Source organism: Amblyomma mixtum, chromosome 10 (assembly GCF_055824585.1).
Source record: "Amblyomma mixtum isolate Tamu chromosome 10, ASM5582458v1, whole genome shotgun sequence".
Classification (NCBI taxonomy): Eukaryota; Metazoa; Arthropoda; class Arachnida; order Ixodida; family Ixodidae; genus Amblyomma; species Amblyomma mixtum.
The window spans coordinates 9,948,113-9,967,781 of NC_143021.1; the positions used below are offsets into that span (position 1 = coordinate 9,948,113).

Consider the following 19,669-nt stretch of genomic DNA (forward strand, 5'->3'; position numbering starts at 1 on the left):
TTTCATATTTATCATACAAAGCATGAGCAGCAGCGGTGACAGATGACAACCTTGCCTTAATTCATTGTGTGTCACGACAGTTTACTTAAGTGTTATCCCTTCCCATGTAATTTCAAGTTTTTTATGTCGGTATATTTCATGTAGGAAGCAAATCATCTCATGAACGATACTTCGATCTTTTAGTATGCTCCACAGGAGGTCCCTGCTCACACTGTGGTTGCACGGCTTATATCCAGGAAGGCTAAGTAAAGAGATTCGTTTTCCGCCTTAGCTATTTCTATGCATTGGTTAAGCGCTAACAGGCTATCATCTAAGCGCCTACCGCTCCTGATCCAGTTCTTAAGTTCTTCCAGTATCTTATAACTTTCTACCCACAACTTCATTTTTAATTTCACCGCCTACCTCGCCACGCTGTATATAAAAGATATTATTGCAATCGTTGTGAAAGATTTTAAGACTAGTCAGTTAAGACTGGTCAGCTCCAAGCTGCTATCTGTTATGCTGTGCTGTGCTGATCTCACACTGGGGATAGCCCTATTATAGCTTCTAAATGATTTAACTATACCGGGTGTACTGTACTTGACAGCGTCGTCTCCTCGACTGTGCCAGCACAGCCGCGCCGCTGTTTTAAGCCAGCGCACCAAGCTCTCCCTTAGAGATGCGGAGAAGTTTCATGACTTAGGTACTGCTTTAGCGCTAAATCGACTTACATATGATTCAAAGCACTCCCCGACAAAGCGGCCCTTTCGGAACAATACACTGCGCCAACAGTCCAAAACCGTGCAGTGAGGATAGTATAAGCTCAGAATATTTTCTCCTGCTTGAATAAATACCTTGTAACCGACTCTTAGAGAGCGAACTAAACCCCTCATGTGGAGTCTGAGTTGGCTGAACATTTGCATTTGAAGGTTCAAGTGTGAGGTGATCATCTGCCACCCTAATGTGTCGAAAATCGTTTCAGAAGCATATATCGAAAGAGTTTCGTGGGTCTTTACTCAGATTGTGCCTGTCGAAGTGAACTGTCGTTTATTTGCCATGTACTATCAGCAAGAAATGAAACGCGAACAAGACAACTGAGCCAAGGACAGCAAAGTAAAAAGCTCTGAGCCACGGGAAGCTGAATAAAAGCTCAGGTTAATTGAATTGCGAAAGCGCTAACAGTCTTCTCGAGAAATGTTAACCAATCTCGCTTGCAGTTTCTCTCTAGGAGCTAATATGTTGGTGTTTTTGTGTTGCCACCTCAGTTTTCTTGTTCGCGTTTCATTCCTTGCTAATAGTACACGCCGAGATAAGGAACTGACCCTTTGTGCATGAATTTCAGCGCTCTTTCTCGGGAGTCAACATTGAAGTTTATTTCACCTGACGTATGGGAGACAGTCTCATGTCTGGTAGAAAAGGGGGAGTTGCATGATGCTTATATATCTTGAAAGAGCTAGGTGTTATCCTTTTCACTCCTTTCATTGGTCCTCTAAAAAAACGTAAAATCAACATAAGAGAAAGAGATAGGAAGCCCAGATCAGCAATACTTTACATAGCTTAGAATCAATTAAAGATATATTAAAAGTATCTAAATGCTAAAACAATAAAATTATTCCAAGGGAAGACGATAGAGTAAGGGAAACAAAACTAAAACTAGCGGAAACCAAAAAGACAGCACAGTGAAAGTCACAGTCACACGAAGACAAATGGTAGTTGAGGCGACAAAAATGAATAAGAAAATTTGCCTCTCCCGCACCACTAATGTATCGCGGGTATAAGCCCAATGGCAAAATAAAAGATTTGGCCCGAGGGCAATTGTGATTTTTGCCACCCGAAGGTGGAAAGAAATCAATAGGGAAATCTCTACTTCAGCGACCCACCGCCGAGGAAGCGGGCCCGGGGAGACTCCCCTGATCTCCCCTGGGACGTAGAGGGATGGGGTGGGCGTTTGGAAATGGGAAATTGGAAATTGGTTTGGGTTGTGGGAATTAGGTGGGATTGGGGACAGCAGGTATTTTGACCAGATTTGGCTTGATTTGATCCTGAGTTCCTTTTCAGGCCTCCTTGAAGGGCGAGCACTCAGTGCACCAATTGTGGGCCCTCGGCGTCAGAGCACAGGCTGCGTCTGGGGAAGTGGGATTAAATGAAGAGACTTAAACGGACTCGAAACGGCTTATGGAGTAGTCGACCAGCGGAGAAGAGATGGAGAGGAAAAGCTGCCGAAGGGACGTTGTCGGGGTGGACGTGAAAGGAGACGACGGGTCTCGAAAGGTGACATTCGGACGGAGGGAGTCAGAAAGCCAATCAGATTGATGCGAAATTTGTCGCCCCATTTCAGACCACAATGAAAATGCGCAGATTATCCCTTCTACATAAGAGCCACAGTGATGCAAGTATGTTCTTCCTACTACACACTCAGGGATGGGCAGACACCTCACTCTTCGGCGCTTGCCAGATACCAACGCCAAACCTGGACGCCTTAGCTGCAACTGGAGCTCTGTTCAGCCAGTACTACACGCTGCCGACATGCACGCCGTCGAGGGCCGCTATCCTCACAGGGCTCTACCCAATAAGGCTCGGTGAGTGTGCGTCCTCATCGGCCCATTGCTGAGCTACTTCAATTTAATTTATTAACCCCGATACTAGAATGTATACTTGGGTCACTGACCACGTCGAAAAAGGGGTTAGTTGACGTTTCGGAACCGCTACAGGTTCCTTGTTCACAAAGAATAACCGGCTGATAAGGATGCAGCTTATGTAGCTTTGACCAGTCGACGTAATGATTTTGCGTAAGCCGGGTGAAGATTTCTTTTGGTTCTGCTGATAGTGTTCGGCGTAGATTGTATTATCAAGGACTCCAAGTGCAGCCGCACTGATAGGTTTCTTTCTGTAGCAACGATTTCCACGTCATCCAAAGAGATCTAGGCCACATTCTACTATACCACTATCTGATCAAACGGGATTCCGTGAAAGCCTGGATAAAATCCCCGATACTACAGAGCGTTATTACAGAAGGCAGCGATAAAAATGTTTAACATAAGAAAGAAAACTAGGAAACACAGAAAAAAGAAAACAAGACTTAAAGTTATTGGTGTTTATGTATTTATTTTATTTAACTATACCGCAGGGGGGATTGGCCCGCACTATTCTGCAGGCCAGATTGGCCCAGGCAAGATGGGCATACAATGCAATCATAACAAAAATAATTTTAATGATACATTGCATTTCACGCAAAGATTGCAAAAAGTATGAAACCAGAACATCCAAAATTGCGCAAACAAAAAAGCACAACAGCACGAAAGTACAGAAGTTCTACGTAGATGTAATTCAGGAAATAATTTTGAATTTTTTTTCAACATTGGTAGCCCGAAAAACATTCAGGAAGTGCGTTACAGTCAGAAATAGTTTGTGAGAAGAAACTGTGCTTGTATGCGTTTGTTTTGGAAAAAAGAGGCTGTAAAGAGCGTTCCTTGGTATGGCGGGTCTTTGTAGTGCTGCAATGGCTGAGAAATTAAGAAATAATTCCGAGTTTACCTGCCACAATTTTATGAATAAGGGAACTGCGATTGATTTTTTTGCTGCGCACAAGTAGCAGCAGAGTTTTATTTTCGTCCGTAAGTTGCTTGGAGAGTCGGATCATCTGTATTCATTGAAAACAAAACGAACCACCTTTCTTTGAAACAGTTCGGTTTGATAACTTCTTGAGTGTGCGGATATCATATAGCAGACGTGTATTCAAGTTTCGAACTGTTAAAAGTATCACATACCATTAACTTTATGTTGTTAGGAGTGTGTTTCAGGTGCGTCTTAAGAAGCAGAGCTTCGTGAACGCGGCCGAGAAGATTTCAGAAATGTGAGCGCTCCAAGTTAGTCTGTTAGTCAGAGTGACTCCAAGGTATTTATAACAGGGAACCTCGCGAATATTACTGTTCAAAAGGTGCTACTGGTAAGAGCTCACATTTTTCTTCCAAGTAATCCGCAGAAACACAGTCTTGTCTATATTAGGGTTCATATTCCATTTTTCACACCATCGACATATTTTTATCATGGGTTCTCGAAGCGTCTGGAGGTCTGCTGCTGATATGTTTTTTTTTTGTCAGCTACGCATTCACACGTTTTGGCGGGCTAGTTGGTTAAGCATCTTGAATAAAGAGCGCGAACGAAGACGAGCACAAAAGGCAATGAAACGAACGAAGCAGCGCTCGTTCTTAACCTGCTTAACCAACTAGCCCGCCAAAACGTGTTAACGCAACTTATTTCTTGTTCTTCGGGCGTTCCTACGGGGTATCTTTTTGACCCGCTTCGTGTTATCCCCCTTGTGGCTTCAGCTACATGTAATGCACGTTATTTCGGTTCAGCGCTGTGTCGTTCGTTTCCTTGTCTGTTGTGCTCGTCTTCGTTCGCGCTGTTTATTCAAGAAACTACGCATTCATCTGCGAACAGTGTTAGAGTTAGTGGAGGGGAAATTTGATCTATTAGATTATTTATATATATTCAGAAAAGTAACGGTCCTAACACGCTTCCCTGAGGGCCTCCGAAAGTGACAGCAAGTGTTTTAGAATAGGCAGCGTTTACCTCGACAAACTGAGTTCTGTTTCTCAGATAAGGTTTAATCCACTCGACAAAATAGGATGCAAGTCCATTCGGCTGGAATTTGTAATTAAGTTTGGAATTCGGTAGTCTGTCGAAGGCTCCCGCCATATCGAGAAACAAATCCATAGCCTTTGACTATGGATCCGCTCAGCTTGTTTTATTGAAGATGTACCTGTTATGACCATAAATAAATATTAATTATAATATTTTCACGTAGTGGTGACTGAAGACCGGCGAACAGGAACACAGCGAGAACGTCTTCGAAACGAAACTCTTTATTCGGGCTGACTTGCGCCCGCAAAGAACCGAATCACTCGGCGGCGGCGTAGCAACCAGCGTGCTCGGCGGTCGTCGAACAGAATGCCCGCCGCTGTCAGCCGTGCTCTTTTTAAAGCTGATAGCGAACCTTCCAGATAAAGCGTGAAAGGTTCTAGAACTTTCTGGCACCAAGTCGAATCGGGTCCGCCTGGATGCGATCAATCAAGATAATTCTAGGCGCGTCTTGCGCCACAAACGAAGCGATAAAGCGGCGCGCCGGCAGCCTTGAAGCATGAACCAATAAACACAACAAACAAACGCTACAAAGATTCGCGGCATTACTCCCCTCTCAAAGAAGCATCGACTCGATGCTTTAGAACATAATGCGGCTATCAACAATCAAAAACGGATTGTGCAAAAATAAGCACCGAATGTGGAAACACGGCGTCCCTTAGCGTGCATGATAGGGCTTTAGGCGTACAACATGGACTACTTTGGGTCGTACGCGGCGTCGCTGGGATTCAGTCATTTGGTCAGGGACGACTTCGTAGTCCAATTCACCAAGCCGACGAAGAACCTTGTACGGGCCGAAATAGCGTCGCGAAAGCTTTTCGCTCAATCCTCGGCGGCGAATGGGTGTCCAAACCCAGACTCGGTCTCCTGGCTTGTATTCCGCGTTGCGTCGTCGTAGGTTGTAGCGTGTGGCGTCAGTCCGCTGCTGGTCTTTGATCCTTAATCGGGCAAGCCTTCGGGCTTCTTCTGCGCGTTTTAGGTAGGCGTCGACGTCGACGTTATTTTCCTCGTTAACGTTCGGTAGCATGGCGTCCAGCGTGGTCGTGGCCTCTCTGTCATGGACGAGCCTAAAAGGCGTCATCTGGGTGGTCTCCTGCACTGCGGTGTTGTAGGCGAAGACTACGTAAGGCAAGATGACGTCCCAGGTCTTGTGTTTGGCATCGACATACATGGGGAGCCTATCGGCGATGGTTTTGTTGAGGCGCTCGGTCAGTCCGTTGGTCTGTGGGTGGTATGCAGTTGTTCTCCGGTGGCTGGTTTGGCGTAATGGAGGATGGCTTGCGTCAGTTCCGCCGTGAATGAGCACATCTGGGGCGCCGTGTCGCAGAATGTTCTCCACGAAAAATTTGGCGACTTCTGCTGCTGTTCCGTTCGGTAGGGCTTTTGCCTCGGCGTAGTGGGTCAGGTAGTCGGTCGCTATAATGATCCACTTATTTCCAGATGTTGATTTCGGGAACGGACCAAGCAAGTCCATGCCGATCTGCTGAAAGGGCCTTGAGGGGGGGTTCAATGGGGTTCAGAAATCCTGCTGGCCGGGTTGGAGGGGTCTTTCGTCGCTGACAATCTCGGCAGGTTTTCACATTATGTGCGACATCGGCGGACAGTCGGGGCCAGTAATACTTTTCTTGAATGCGGCGGAGGCTGCGTGAAAACCCGAGATGTCCAGCTGTCGGCTCGTCGTGTGAGGCCTGAAGAACTTCTCCGCGCAGACTTACAGGTACAACAAGGAGGTAGGCTGTCTTGTTCGCTTGTTCGCTGCAAAGTTCTTCTTCACGAGGACATCGTTCTGTAAACAGAACGAAGACAATCCTCGCTTGAACGAGGCGGGCGGTGAAGAAACCTTGCCTTCCATGTATTCGATGAGGCATTTTATGTCGGCGTCCGCGCGTTGCTGTTGTACAAAAGAGCTGGAGCTGATGGGTCCCCGGAAGGCGTCCTCATCGTCGTCCGGCGGCGGTGCATCTACAGGGGCTCGTGACAGGCAGTCGGCATCAGAGTGCTTACGTCCGGACTTGTAAACGACGGTTACATCAAACTCCTGGAGCCGCAGGCTCCATCGTGCAAGGCGGCCGGAGGGGTCCTTTAAACTGGCGTGCCAGCACAGTGCGTGGTGATCGCTGACCACCTTGAACGGTCGTCCGCACAGGTAGGGGCGGAATTTCGACGTAGCCCAGATGATGGCAAGGCACTCCTTCTCAGTTGTCGAATAATTAGCCTCGGCTTTGGACCGGGAACGGCTAGCGTACGCGATGACATTCTACACGCCGTCAATTTTCTGAACGATGACAGCGCCTATGCCCACACTACTTGCGTCGGTATGAATTTCAGTCTCGGCGTTTTCATCAAAGTGCGCTAGGATTGGTGGGGTCTGTAAACGGCGCTGAAGTTCCTTGAAGGCTTCTATTTGCGGCGCTTCCCATTTAAATGGCACATCTGCCTTTGTCAGGTGGATCAGTGGCTCGGCGATGCGCGAAAAGTTTTTGACGAAACGACGGTAATACGCGCACAGCTTTCTTACCGGCCGGTGGCGGAAACATTGTGATAGCAGCTTTTTTCTGCGGGTCTGGGCGTACTCCCTCCTTGCTAACAATGTGGCCTAGAAACAGCAGCTCTTCATAGGCAAAGTGGCACTTCTCTGCTTTCGAGGTTAGCCCGGACGATTTGATTGCGTCTAGTACTGTTCGAAGCCTTTTCAGGTGCTCTTCAAAGCTCGAGGCGAAGACAACGACGTCATCTAAATATACCAGACAAATCTGCCACTTCAGGCCTGCCAGCACTGTATCCATTACTCGTTGAAATGTCGCTGGTGCGGAACAGAGACCAAACGGCATCACCTTGAACTCGAAGAGGCCATCTGGAGTGATGAATGCGGTCTTCTCGCGATCTCTTTCATCGACCTCAATTTGCCAGTAGCTGCTCTTGAGGTCCATCGATGAGAAATACCTGGCGTTGTAGAGCCGGTCCAGTGTGTCGTCGATGTTAGGGAGGGGGTAGACGTCCTTCTTTGTGATGTTGTTCAAGCGCCGGTAATCAACGCAGAATCGAAGTGCACCGTCTTTCTTTCTCACTAGAACAGGTGCCGCCCAGGGGCTCTTTGAAGGCTGGATAACGTCGTCGCGCAGCATTTCTTCCACTTGGTCCCGGATGGCTTGTCGTTCTCGCGGCGACACTCGGTAGGGGCTCTGGCGGAGAGGTCGGGTGTGCTGGTCGGTCATAATGCGATGTTTGGCAATTGGCGTTTGTCGGACTTTTGGCGACGACGAGAAACACTGGCTGTAGCTCCGAAGGAGATTGCGGATCTGGTCTTGTCTGGTCCGGGGCGGGGCTGGGCTTATGTCGAAAGTGGGCGAGTTCTCTTGGTCAGGTGAATCTTCTACGGATGGATCGGAGAGGGCGAGTGAGTCTCGTACGTCGGATATTTCGTCGAGGAAAGCAATCGTCGTTCTTTTGTTAACGTGCCGGTATTCTTCGCTGAAGTTTGTCAGGAATACTTCGGCTTGTCCTTTGCGGAAATGTGCGATGCCTCTGGCGATGCCGATTCCTCGGTCGAGAAGCAACTGCATGTTCCCCTTGATAATGGCTTCAGTGTTATCCGCTTCCGTGGCGCCTACGGTGATGATGACGCTTGAGCGGGGTGGGACACTCACTTGTTCCTCCAGGACACTCAGCGCAACGTGATGTTCCGGAGATCTCGTCGACGGGATTGCCTCGTACGAGGAAAGTGTGATCATCTTGGATCGCAGGTCGATGATCGCCTGATGCTCATTAAGTAAATCCATGCCCAAGATCACTTCGCGGGAAAATTGCCGTAGCACAACGGAGGTCGCGGGATAGGTATGTCCCTTGAGAGTCACTCGCGCTGTGCATCGTCCTGATGGCGTAATGAGGTGGCCCCCTGCGGTGCGAATTTGTGGGCCGTCCCAAACGGTCGTTACTTTCCTCAGCTGCGCAGCGAACGGTCCGTTCATCACCGAATAATCGGCTCCTGTGTCGACTAGAGCGGTAACTTTCTAGCCGTCGATAACGACTTCTAAGTCGGATGTCCTGGCTCTGGCGTTGCATGTCGTCTTCGGCGTCGGGTCACGGCTTCGTCAGATATGTGAATTGTAGGTGGGGCGTGTGGTAGAAGCTTTTCCTGATGACGGCGTCGTTTTGAAGGCGGATCGCGTCGTGGTTAGACAGGCACAGCAGAAAGGTAGGTGTGAAAATTCACATGCAGAAAACCAAAGTCATGGTCAACAGTTTCCCAAGGGAACAGCAGTTCACAACTGGTAGCGAGCTGCCGGATGTGGTAAGGAAATATGTGTACTTAAGACAGGTAATTACCGCTGCTCCGGATCATGAGAGGGGAATAATTGGAAGAGTAACCATCGGGTAGATAGCATATGCCGGGTTGTGTCAGATCATGATGGCAGTTTAACAAGATGCTTTAAGAGAAAAGGATACAACAGCTGTATATTGCCGGTACTCACCTATGGGGCAAAATCTATGAGGCTAACGAAAAGTGTTCGGCTTAGGTTAAGTACAACGCAACGAGCTATGGAAAGGAAAGTGATAGGTGCAACGTTAAGAGATCGAAAGAGGGAAGAGTGGGTGCAAATAAAGAAAGGATTATTCTGCAGCTTAAAGAAACAAACAAACAATTGCACCCGGAAGAAATCGACAAGTCCAATAACCAGTAAATCATGAAATGGCAGATGGCCACATGGCCAGAAACCTGAGATTTTCACGTCCTATTAGGTTTGGCAGAATATAAATACCTATCGCTTCGTAACAACCCAGGATTTCATGCACTACCCGACAATAATGAAAAATAGAAATGCACTGAGGCAAAAACATTTCTTGCTCTGAGCTGCGTAATTTAATCGTTTCCCTCCGACTGAAAACACCGGGGCGCTCAGTTTATAAATGTTTCTGTGGACTAAGGCTCGTCACATCGTTGTGCATTTTTAAAATTATGTGACAACAGAAAGGACACTTTCCTTATAGAAAGGTGAAAAGCTTATAACTACTTTTTAGTGAACATTACTTCAGTTGCTCTCACTCTCATCACAAAATTCATTCCACAGTGGCGAAGTCAACTTAGTTCACGTGGTTTAAAACTGGGGCGTGGTAAACTTGTTTCCAACTAGAAATGCTACGTATGCGTTCCGAGCTCTGGAAGCGCTCGCTTTGTAGCCTCACGCAGCAAACATAATGCTTGCCACGTCGCTCCACTGTCCGCGTAACGCTAGGAAAGGCTGACGGGTAGCGGTCGTTTTATTCTTTCTTTTCAGTACCTTTCGGTAACTTTAGAAGTCCGCTTAGCAAACGACGCACACTGTCATCTGTGGCAGACACGTGTTCATTGCCCACCAGCGCTCTAAATAAAACAGCTTTCCCGCATGACCAGAGATCATTTTTTGTTAAGTGCATTTTCTGTTTCTGTTTCCAGTGTTGCCTACCTGCGCGCCGAGAAGTCGTAGTCTTTCTATCCTCTAAAAACATCCTCCCGGTACGCATACACTAGCAGTGATCTGAAAATAGTACAGGCTTTGTGTCATTTTTAGCACTCAGTGTTGGTGTATTTTCATGGCCCTGTATTTTCATTCCTGTCTTTGGCGATTTTTTTTCCCAGCAAAACATGGCCCTGGCAGTAAAATCCCTGGTTCACTTTTACTGCTGAGACGACGGAATTTTTAGGCTTGTTCTCCACATTTTCGACCTCACATTAAGGATGCAGTCGACTAGTATACCATGCTACTTTTCCAACATTCTGAACTTCATTCTTACCACCTGTGCTGATTGTGCATCTCGTCTGTGGTATTTATCCTTTAATTCTTTATTAACGCTCGTGTGTGCGAGTTCAGTAAAGCAGTGAAGAACGCACGCAACAATAGAAGAGCTAACTTCAATGCCCAGGTACACAATTTTTAATTTTATCGAATTTTTATTTCATAATTTTCCGTGGTTTTGTTTTGAAAAGTGACATTGAAACCTTTTTCATGCGATGTTCAAGCATTATTCGACGAGCAGTACTAGAGTTGGTACTAGGGCGAGCAAACCGGGACATTATAGCAGCCGAAGACGCTATAAAGCGCAGGCGCGGAGATCGGCGTTACCAGCTCGCGATAGAGGAAAATAAAGATGGACAGCGCGTGCTGGAAGCGCTCGCCCGGCACGGGCTGTTCGGAACTAGAAGCCTGCCACGCTGGTCACCTTGCTCTGGTGCTACGCTGCGACCCCGCCCAGTGCCGCCTCGCTCACCTGCCCACCAAGTCTTCGTGCACCTAGACCTTGCTTCCTCGATGCATGTTTTTCTCAGGCGAGACGCTGTAAAGGCGCCTCTTACCCCCTCATACGACGGCCCGTACCGCGTCCTCGACTGGACAGCAAAGTCAGCGACAATCCTCCTCGATGGTCGTGAAAAGGTCGTCTCTCTCGATCGACTCAAACCCGCGTATCTCGAGACACGTCCCAGGAGCTCCCCTCAAATGTTGCCGACCCACCTGCAGACCTGCTTGCCGCCGTGGCTACTCCATCTCTGCTCCGTCGGCCCGTACATTTCGCCGTTCCGTCTAGGCGGGGGGCCGTATAGCGCCCGACGACACTATAAAGCGCAGGCGCTGAGATCGGCGTTACCAGCCCGCGATAGAGGAGAATAAAGATAAACACCGCGTGCTCGGAGCGCTCGCCCGGCACGGGCTGTTCGAACTAGAAGCCTGCCACGCTGGTCATCTTGCTCTGGTGCTCTGCTGCCACCTCGCAAATCTTGAACAATATAAAAGACGCGTAGACCGTATTAAAAAAAAAAACGCTCTTTCTGTTCTTTTACACTTCCAGCAAGTGATAGGCGTTAGACCGGTACCAAATAGTGTGAGAAGCTTCAGGGACACTGATAAAACAAACTAAATTCCACTTTTGTTTATTACACTAGCGTCTGTATGAAACCAAGTCCTGAAAAATAGTGGTGCGCAGTTAACCCGTCGGTTGATCAGGTCATAATGATAGAGTGTCGGTCTTATTTGCAGTACATGCGTGTCATTGAGCGACCCTGCATAACAATGCCGTCCGATAGATTCCCTCACCGCTACAGTAATCTACAACAACTTCCTGAAGACGCCCAGAATAATCCTTTTTCGTTTTAAACGCATTTAAGTCAGTCGAGAAAATTCTTTAAGCAAGCAATTGGCGCAATGGTATTTGGTACTGCTTGAAGAATAGGGAGTGTGGTTCCGCTGCGAGAATTCGGTGATAAAACTAAACCTACAAAACACAGAGGCTTATCTCTCGTCAGCACTTGTAAGTTATGAAAGCATGTAATTGTTTAGCGTTCATTTACCTTTTATCATTTTTAACTATTGTCCGGTAGCAAAGCTTCAGCTATTTGCAAGCTAAAAATGCCTTCTTTTAAAGTATCTCTCTGACTCCGAGTATCAAATGCTTTTATGATTTTTTTTATCATTTTCTACGGTCTTTTGCAAGATCACGAAAGGATCCCGATATATACCAGACAGGGTTGGCCGATATGTCTGTTTAGAGGGTGCATGCGCCGTGGCACTCTGCGGGAGGCTTGTACGATGATGCAGAAAAAACGACCTGTCAAGCTTAGCCCTTACACTTTATCCTTGTGCACACTCCTTCGATGCCAGAGAACAAGCGCACTCTCTGCAATTTCTGCTTGCTGTCGCCTGCCAAACTAAAGCAGCGCTGACCTTCCAAACAGCTCAGTTTTCCTCTTGCTCCACTAAAAGCGCCACTAAAACAGAGGAATGAGCTCGACGATTACCTAAGAATTGTATCGCTGCTTTCAGAAGGAAGTCTAGCAAGACACTGGTATCCAGAAATTTTATCGCGCTGCAAACAATATACTCACGAGGCCGGCTCATATCTCCTGCAGGTCTCATATCCAGCAATCAGCGCAGCTCTTTTCGTGTCTTGCAGCTTTAAGTATAAACAAAAATTTGTTAACACCACTGTTTATGCAACGATGTGGTGTATTTCGGCAAAGCCTACTTCACAAATATGAAGTTACGTTGCCGATGGATTCCCTGTCTTCCTGCACAGTTTTCTTTGAGTATATATTGTATTTTGTAAAATTCGTTATAAAGGCATATTTTTTAAACTACTGCGAAATTTCGAAGTCTAAAAAGTCCAGGAGAAAACAGGTTTCCAGATTATGAAGATTTTGGTAGGCCCACCCAGTTACAAGGAACGTCCATAGATGACGCTAGCTGCCCAGCGTTGGAATTAGCCTGGAACGAAATGTGCAACTCACTAGGATGTCAGGAACACCGTCGCGCGGCCGAACAGTTTGGAAAAATGACCTAATAAAGGACGCTCCACCCCAGTAGCCTTCTGGTCACTGTCAAGAAAGCCTGTCACCGCGGGAACTGGCCCCTTTTAGTTCTATACCATATACTCAACGCGCACGTCAGTAAAGAGTATACTATGTTGCATGTTTGACGAACAAAAGACTGTCGCCCAGTGAATTTTTTTCCCGCTGTTTCACAAAACCGGACTTTACCTTCACCCCGGCCGCTGCAAGAGATTACAAGGATAGCAGAGTGGTTTGTTGGGCGAGTTGGTTTACCATATTGAAATATACCTGCGCTTAAAAGACACGGACTGAAAGATAGAGACACACACACACACACACACACAGCGCTGGACTTACAACTGAATTTTTATTCGGGAAACACTGCTCTTTATACACACCAGCAGCTGATAAAAATGGAAGATGGTAACACCCGGATGATAAAAAATCGACAAACTGTCTCGTCACATGTCCAGTCCTACCTTCCCTTTTGCAAAAATGCCCTTTCCTTTGATAGTAGGACGCTAAGATAAAAAAAAAGGAACTGCATGCGTCCGGTTTGAATATTTTCTTTAAACCTTACAAGTTTCATTCGCCCCGGCTGGAAAGTAGTTTAAATCGCAGATGTAGGCCACAAAATCACTTTACGATAGTCGGGTTCATGCACTGTTCCGAATTAGATTGAACGTACGCGCGCCACTTTGCAAACTTTTGCATGTTCCTTCACGCACGCTTGCTTTGCGCAGGTCTTCAGCATAATGTTATGTATGTCGCTGAGGAGGGCGGCATGAACACCACCGTTTTGACCATGGCTCAGCATCTGCGCAAGCTTGGGTACCACACGTACGCTGTGGGGAAAGTAAGTGTATGTCCCTTATGCGCATCTGCATTTCGATATTTACCATCTTTCTGCAGACGACGGCCGAATGGGCGACAATGACCAATATAAGTGAAAGTTTGTCAATCGGTGAGTTCCGTCAGCAAGGATTGTAGTTCACGGCATATGTATCTGGCATGAATGTAAGAAAAAGCACTACAGACTCAGTCTTCAGTCCCTGGCTTTGTGGCGAAGCACGGTGTTTTTACACAGAATAAAAACTGGGCAAACCATTACTAGCATACGTCATATATTCGGGAGTTGAAGGAAGGAACATAGCGCATCCAAACAAAGGGAGAAAAGAAATAATAGGATTCTGTAAAACGATGGCAACTAACGTGTGTTCCTAATTCACCTGCTACAGAAATGTATACTGCAAAACATTATATCTTTCAGGGTGTATGCAAAGTCAAATAGGAGTTTTTGAAAACATGGAAGTGGGTGCTTGTAAACAGACCGTTTCACTGAAAGCGCCGTAGCCTAAATTCAGCGGACAGTGTTGAACCGTGGTCATCCTCTACTAAATTTCATTACGCACTTTACACGTATTGCGTTCGCTTCTGCAACATGTACTGTCTTTGTCAAAAGTAACCAGGCCGCACGGTTTGCTTCTCAGTCGTATAGTAAAGCTATTATGCCAGCCCTCAAGATCTAAATCTCTGTATGGTAAGGAGAACCCCTGCCCTCACCTTCAAAGGAGTTCTTGATCTTTACAGAAGACGTGAGGGGTTTACTATACGAATGAGAAGCAAACCATGCAGCCTGCTTACTTTTGACAAAGACTGTACATCAGTATCGCGGAGGACATAAAGCTCTCTGTCGTAAAAGCTAAAGGTGCCGGTGATAATAGGAATCGCTCCTTGAGTTGCACCCTTGGAGACGTTGTGATTGCCCTGCCTACAGTGCCGAAAGGCAGTCCATCAGCCATGCGCTGGAGTATAGATCCACGCCCACTGACGGAAATGAAGATTCTCGGCCACTCGCCGCGGCGATCGTCGGCGGTGAAGGCGTTCAAGGCACTGCTACGCTTCTTGCGGACTTCTGGCCTGCATGATAGGCATGACTTTAACGAACGCTGGCTTTTCATAGTGACTTTAGTTTTCTGCTACTCTCTTTTCTTTTTCATTTTTTTACCCTCTCACCCTTTTCCCCCCCATGTAGGGTAGCAAACCGAATATTATTCCGGTTAACCTCCCTGCCTTTCTTCTTCTACCTCCTCCTTCCGCTCCGGAAAACTGATGGTATATCGATTATCGAGAAAGTGCTGCCGTGTCGGAAGTATCTTTGTTTCTTGTTCGAAGTAGATTGTTTACGCGGCCATAAAATAACCATTACTTTAATGAATAAAAAATTTGCAGTTTAGTTCTACAGTGTACAGCGGTGCTCTAAATGTAAACATCAGGAGCTCAATCAATCAATCAATCAATCAATCAATCAATCAATCAATCAATCAATCAATCAATCAATCAATCAATCAATCAATCAATCAATCAATCAATCAATCAATCAATAAAATTAATATCCTTTCGTTCGTAGCTTCTTTCATCATTGTCCAACGTTTACACAAATCACATTGTGCCTAGATCGCCTGCAGAACAAATAGAGTGGCTTTAGTACAAAAGGGTTGAAAATTGGGCGAGTTGGTACGAATTCATACTGGTGGGGCGCCACAGGGACAGGGACAGAGACAGAGTGAAAACAACACAATTGCTCACTAACAACTGACAAAATTTAATAGCAGTCCTGGTGAACAAATAATTTGACGACGTTAAATTGTTACCATCAGACTCGCTAATAGTGCTAGAACTTATCGAATCTATGGAAAACATCGGGGATTGTTCCATCTTCATGGTTTTCCTTGGCTTGAATTACTGTTGCCGTCCTCCTTATGAGCAACGCAGCAAGCCCCTTATTGCCGAAGGCTTTTGGGCTTGAACACTTAACGAGGGTCTAGGATTTAACTCTACTGATGTCACGGATACACCCTAGGCGATTTTTGGTCGTTCCTGTATTAAGGACGACCATTGCCTCCCGGAAAGGACGGTTGTTGCGCAAAATGGCTAACTGCTGGAATAAGCATCCCGGTATAGATCTGAACGGCTAAGTGCTTCTAGCTATCTCCCAATGAGACGAACCGAGAGAGAAGAATTTTGGCCCCCGTTGTTCAGTTAATTTCTGTCTTTTTTTAGAGGACGTATGTCACATGCGCTGATGCTTTATCTGTTGCTAATTAAATTGTGGCCTGCGTTTTTGTAATAGATTTGCGCTGGCAGACGCAACAAGAGAGAAAAATGGCACAAGATGTCCATGAAAAAAGCCCTGTCACCCTCCGTGCGAATGCTAGACTCTGCTGAAAGGAAGGTCTATAGACATCACAGGGAATGACATCTTGGGATGCTGAGATGCGTACACGACGCTTTTTGGAACCTTGACAGGATGGATTGCTTTATAACACATTAAACACAGGTGCAATTGCCTTTCTTTGCTGCAATATTGCGAATTTCACAGTGTAACGGCAACTCGGTGCCAATGTGCCTATATCTGCCCCCCTCCCCCCTTGCCAGGAAAGGAATCTAAGAATTTAAGAAGTGTAACGTTCAACTTCCACTTACTCAACAGTAGTCGCATATTCTTCTCCCAAAATGCAAGCGAGTACCGATTAATAATTGCGCGGCCGCGAAGAGCTTTGCGTCAGTACAAGCACTGCTGCGAAAGTATTTTGTGCGTGGCACGCCATTACAATCGCTACGTCTATGCTATCAGGCTTACAAAGCATTCTGAAAAAGCATGGGACGCTTATGTAATCGCACGTTTGGAGAAAACAGCAATAATATTAATACAACACATTCATCTTGCATGCCCTATCTGTAAAACATCTCTTCGGCCTCCTGTTGTATATCTTTTTAGTCTACTGAATTATATTAATTCAGGCAGTCGGTGACAAAGAGAAAAAAGTGGGGTGGTCTAGGCTGTCGTATGCTCGACAGCTAACCAAAGAGTCAAAGGTTCGGTCGCTACTTTGGCGATACGCTTTTGTTCCTGTGTAGCCTTTGCTTTTTATGGACGAAGGTATGCACTAGTACGTTCCTCTCGTGGGACGAATGACTACACCCTACCAGATGATAATAGCAATAAATTAGCACACGACGAAGTGAAAAAAAGGAAAAAACATTGCTCTTTTTCGGGGCCATGCCTCCTTCACTTCGGCAGCGGATGGACAAAATTGGTGACTTGCGTATGACAAAGATGCAATTACCGTGCGTACATCTCAGGAAGACTGCCGCGCATCTGGTTTGAAATTTATGGAACACTCATGATTTAGTCAGGAATAAAAATTAATCTCTCTGAATTCAGTCTTGTGAAGGTGTATTGGTTATGGCACATCAGTTAGTCACCGAAAGCAATAACGCCTCAGTCACTTTCGTTTCCGCTTGCAGTGCTGCGAAGGGTGTTCTCGCACATATTCACATGGTCACGTTCTATTTTGGTGCGGCATATATTTGAAGTTCGAAGCTATGTTTAGGGCTGACTCTGGGCAGTACCCAACTTTACTCTACGAATGAACACAAATACATTTGAGGGTAGTATGCGGACAGCGGCGGCCGTACCTTAGTTGGAAAATGGCATACCAACGCACCGCGGCACCTCCTATAACAGCAAGTAGAGCCACGCGCGCCACAGTGGGAGGTCTCAGGCTTCAAAAACCAGTGGCAGCATCGGGTTTCCTTTCAATGCGAAAACCCTATTCCGAGCAACTCTCGAGCAAGTTCTCGCGATGTTTTTGGGATTTAGGATATGTGTTTGTTTGTGCCACGTGGTTTGTGATGTATGTGGATTTGTGCCAAGTAAAAGAAGTAAATAAAAATAAATGAAGTAAATACCCGCGACTGGGATTCGAGCCTGCGGCAGATTGAGTTGATCAGCTTCGCTAGTTACTGTGCGAGGAAACAGTGGCACATCAACGCATATACGGGACGAAGCACGAGAAGAGTCAATTCGGGGCACATAGCTAATATATAATGGCACGACACATCTAAGCCACAAAGAACTAGAAAAAAATGCAATGAACATCTCAATGAACAACACGGCACAAAGAGTGAGTGCCACTCCGGTTCAAGCTCGTTTTGGGCATACAATTCCTATTCTACAGAAATGGTCTTTAGCAGAAACAACAGATTTGCAATGTCGGTCCATCATGCGTGTTCTCCATACGCTATGTAATCCAATTAAATGACGTATCTAAGACTTCATCGACAAAATTAGTGCAGGGAGAGATCGCACAGAATGCAGCGTGAAATAGTCTTGTCTTCAATGTCCGTTGCATAATGTCCCAGAAAAGTATTGCATCTTTGCAATTAATGAAACAATGTTCAATCGTTTCAGGAGCATCAAAAGGCGACAATTCGCCTTAGATACGAAAATGCTTTTTTTTTCTAGCCATGTTTTAACTGGTAACGTCTCTGCGTATAACTTAAAGAAAAATGTTACTGTACGTGTTAAGTATAGTACTTTGCGGGCTCTCTTGAGTAGGTCATGTCCCAGTAAACCAAAATACACAGAGCAATACGTCGGATGAGAAAAAAACATACAGATTAAGTCCTTGTGCATGTCGTGTCTTGCGAGGGGAAACGACACTGTAGCCGAGGTGCAACAAGAACTCGGGTTTATTGTCAGCCGGCCGTCAGACCGCGCGTCCCGCTGGTCGACGACTGCCCGTGCAAACCAACACGCATGTGCTTATATCGAGATACAGACAGGTGCGGGGGCGGTGCCCAAATACCGGCACGTGGCCGTGAGTTCGCCGTTTGCTTATCGTGATACAAACACTACATTCCCCCTTCCCTAGACGATGCATTCTCTCATTACACATGGTTGACATTTATAACAAACGGTTAGTTTTTATACAGAAATAAGAGAAACAAGTGAACGGTTCAAACTCTAGTTCCAAAAGTTGGTTGACACAATCACAGCACTGATGTGTACCGATCCGGCGGACGTCTTTCCCTTGTCGGATACCGATGTCGTGTTGAGGCTTCGTGGCTCCTGTCGCCAGGAGAAGATCCCGAGTCGTGATCGATGTCTTCGGAACCGAGGGTTTCCGTCGATACTCCGCCTCCTGCAGCAACCGCCCCTGGATCTTTCTCAGCTGTGCCCGCTGCTTGTTTCGGCGGCTGCATAGCACTCTGTTCATCAGTGCCCGTCGATGACCCAGATGGTTGCCACGGCTGCCAGGAGTCCTCACCATGGGCGCCACAACCATGATCGGCTGACGTTGCCTCCGGGTCTGCCTGCCATATACGTATGTGGTCTTGATGCCTCTTCCACTCCATGACCCCACGTGGTGTTGTCACCTGTAGCACATAAGACACTGGCCCCGGGCGTGACGTCACCGTTGCCTCTAACCATCTTGGACCTACTCTAGAGTTCCTCACAAACACTTTGTCCCCAACGAAAAAACTTCTCTGAAGTTCTCTTCGATTGCCAGTTTGTCGAAATTGCTTTTGCTCGACCACTGAACGAGTACTAGGCTTAAGTAAATCGAGTCGAGTTCTGAGGGGTCGCCCGATCAAAAGCGAAGCCGGAGATTGCTGGGTGGTTGCGTGAGGTGTATTCCGGTACGCTAGAAGGAAACTGGCTAGTCGCTCTTCAATGGGCCGGGCTCTGTTGTCCTTTTGCAGGGCTTCTTTAACTGTTCGTACAAATCTTCCAGCCAAACAGTTACTTGACGGGTGATATGGCGCGGACCGTACATGTTTTATTCCGTTCATCTTGAGGAATAACAAATTCTTCGCTGCAAAACTGCGGCCCGTTGTCTGACACGATGACCTCGGGCAATACATAACGGCTGAAGAGGTCACGCAGCTTACCGATGG

General features: G+C 46.6%; 1 protein-coding gene across 1 annotated transcript in view; it reads left to right on the plus strand.

Moving 5' to 3' along the window:
• Positions 1–19,669, plus strand: part of LOC149325109 (arylsulfatase B-like) — a 67,990-nt gene that overhangs the window by 8,896 nt on the left and 39,425 nt on the right. Inside the window, exons 3-4 of the mRNA XM_089562567.1 lie at positions 2,399–2,558; positions 13,666–13,778. Coding sequence (XP_089418693.1) covers positions 2,399–2,558; positions 13,666–13,778 — 273 coding nt within the window. The remainder of the gene's footprint in view (positions 1–2,398; positions 2,559–13,665; positions 13,779–19,669) is intronic.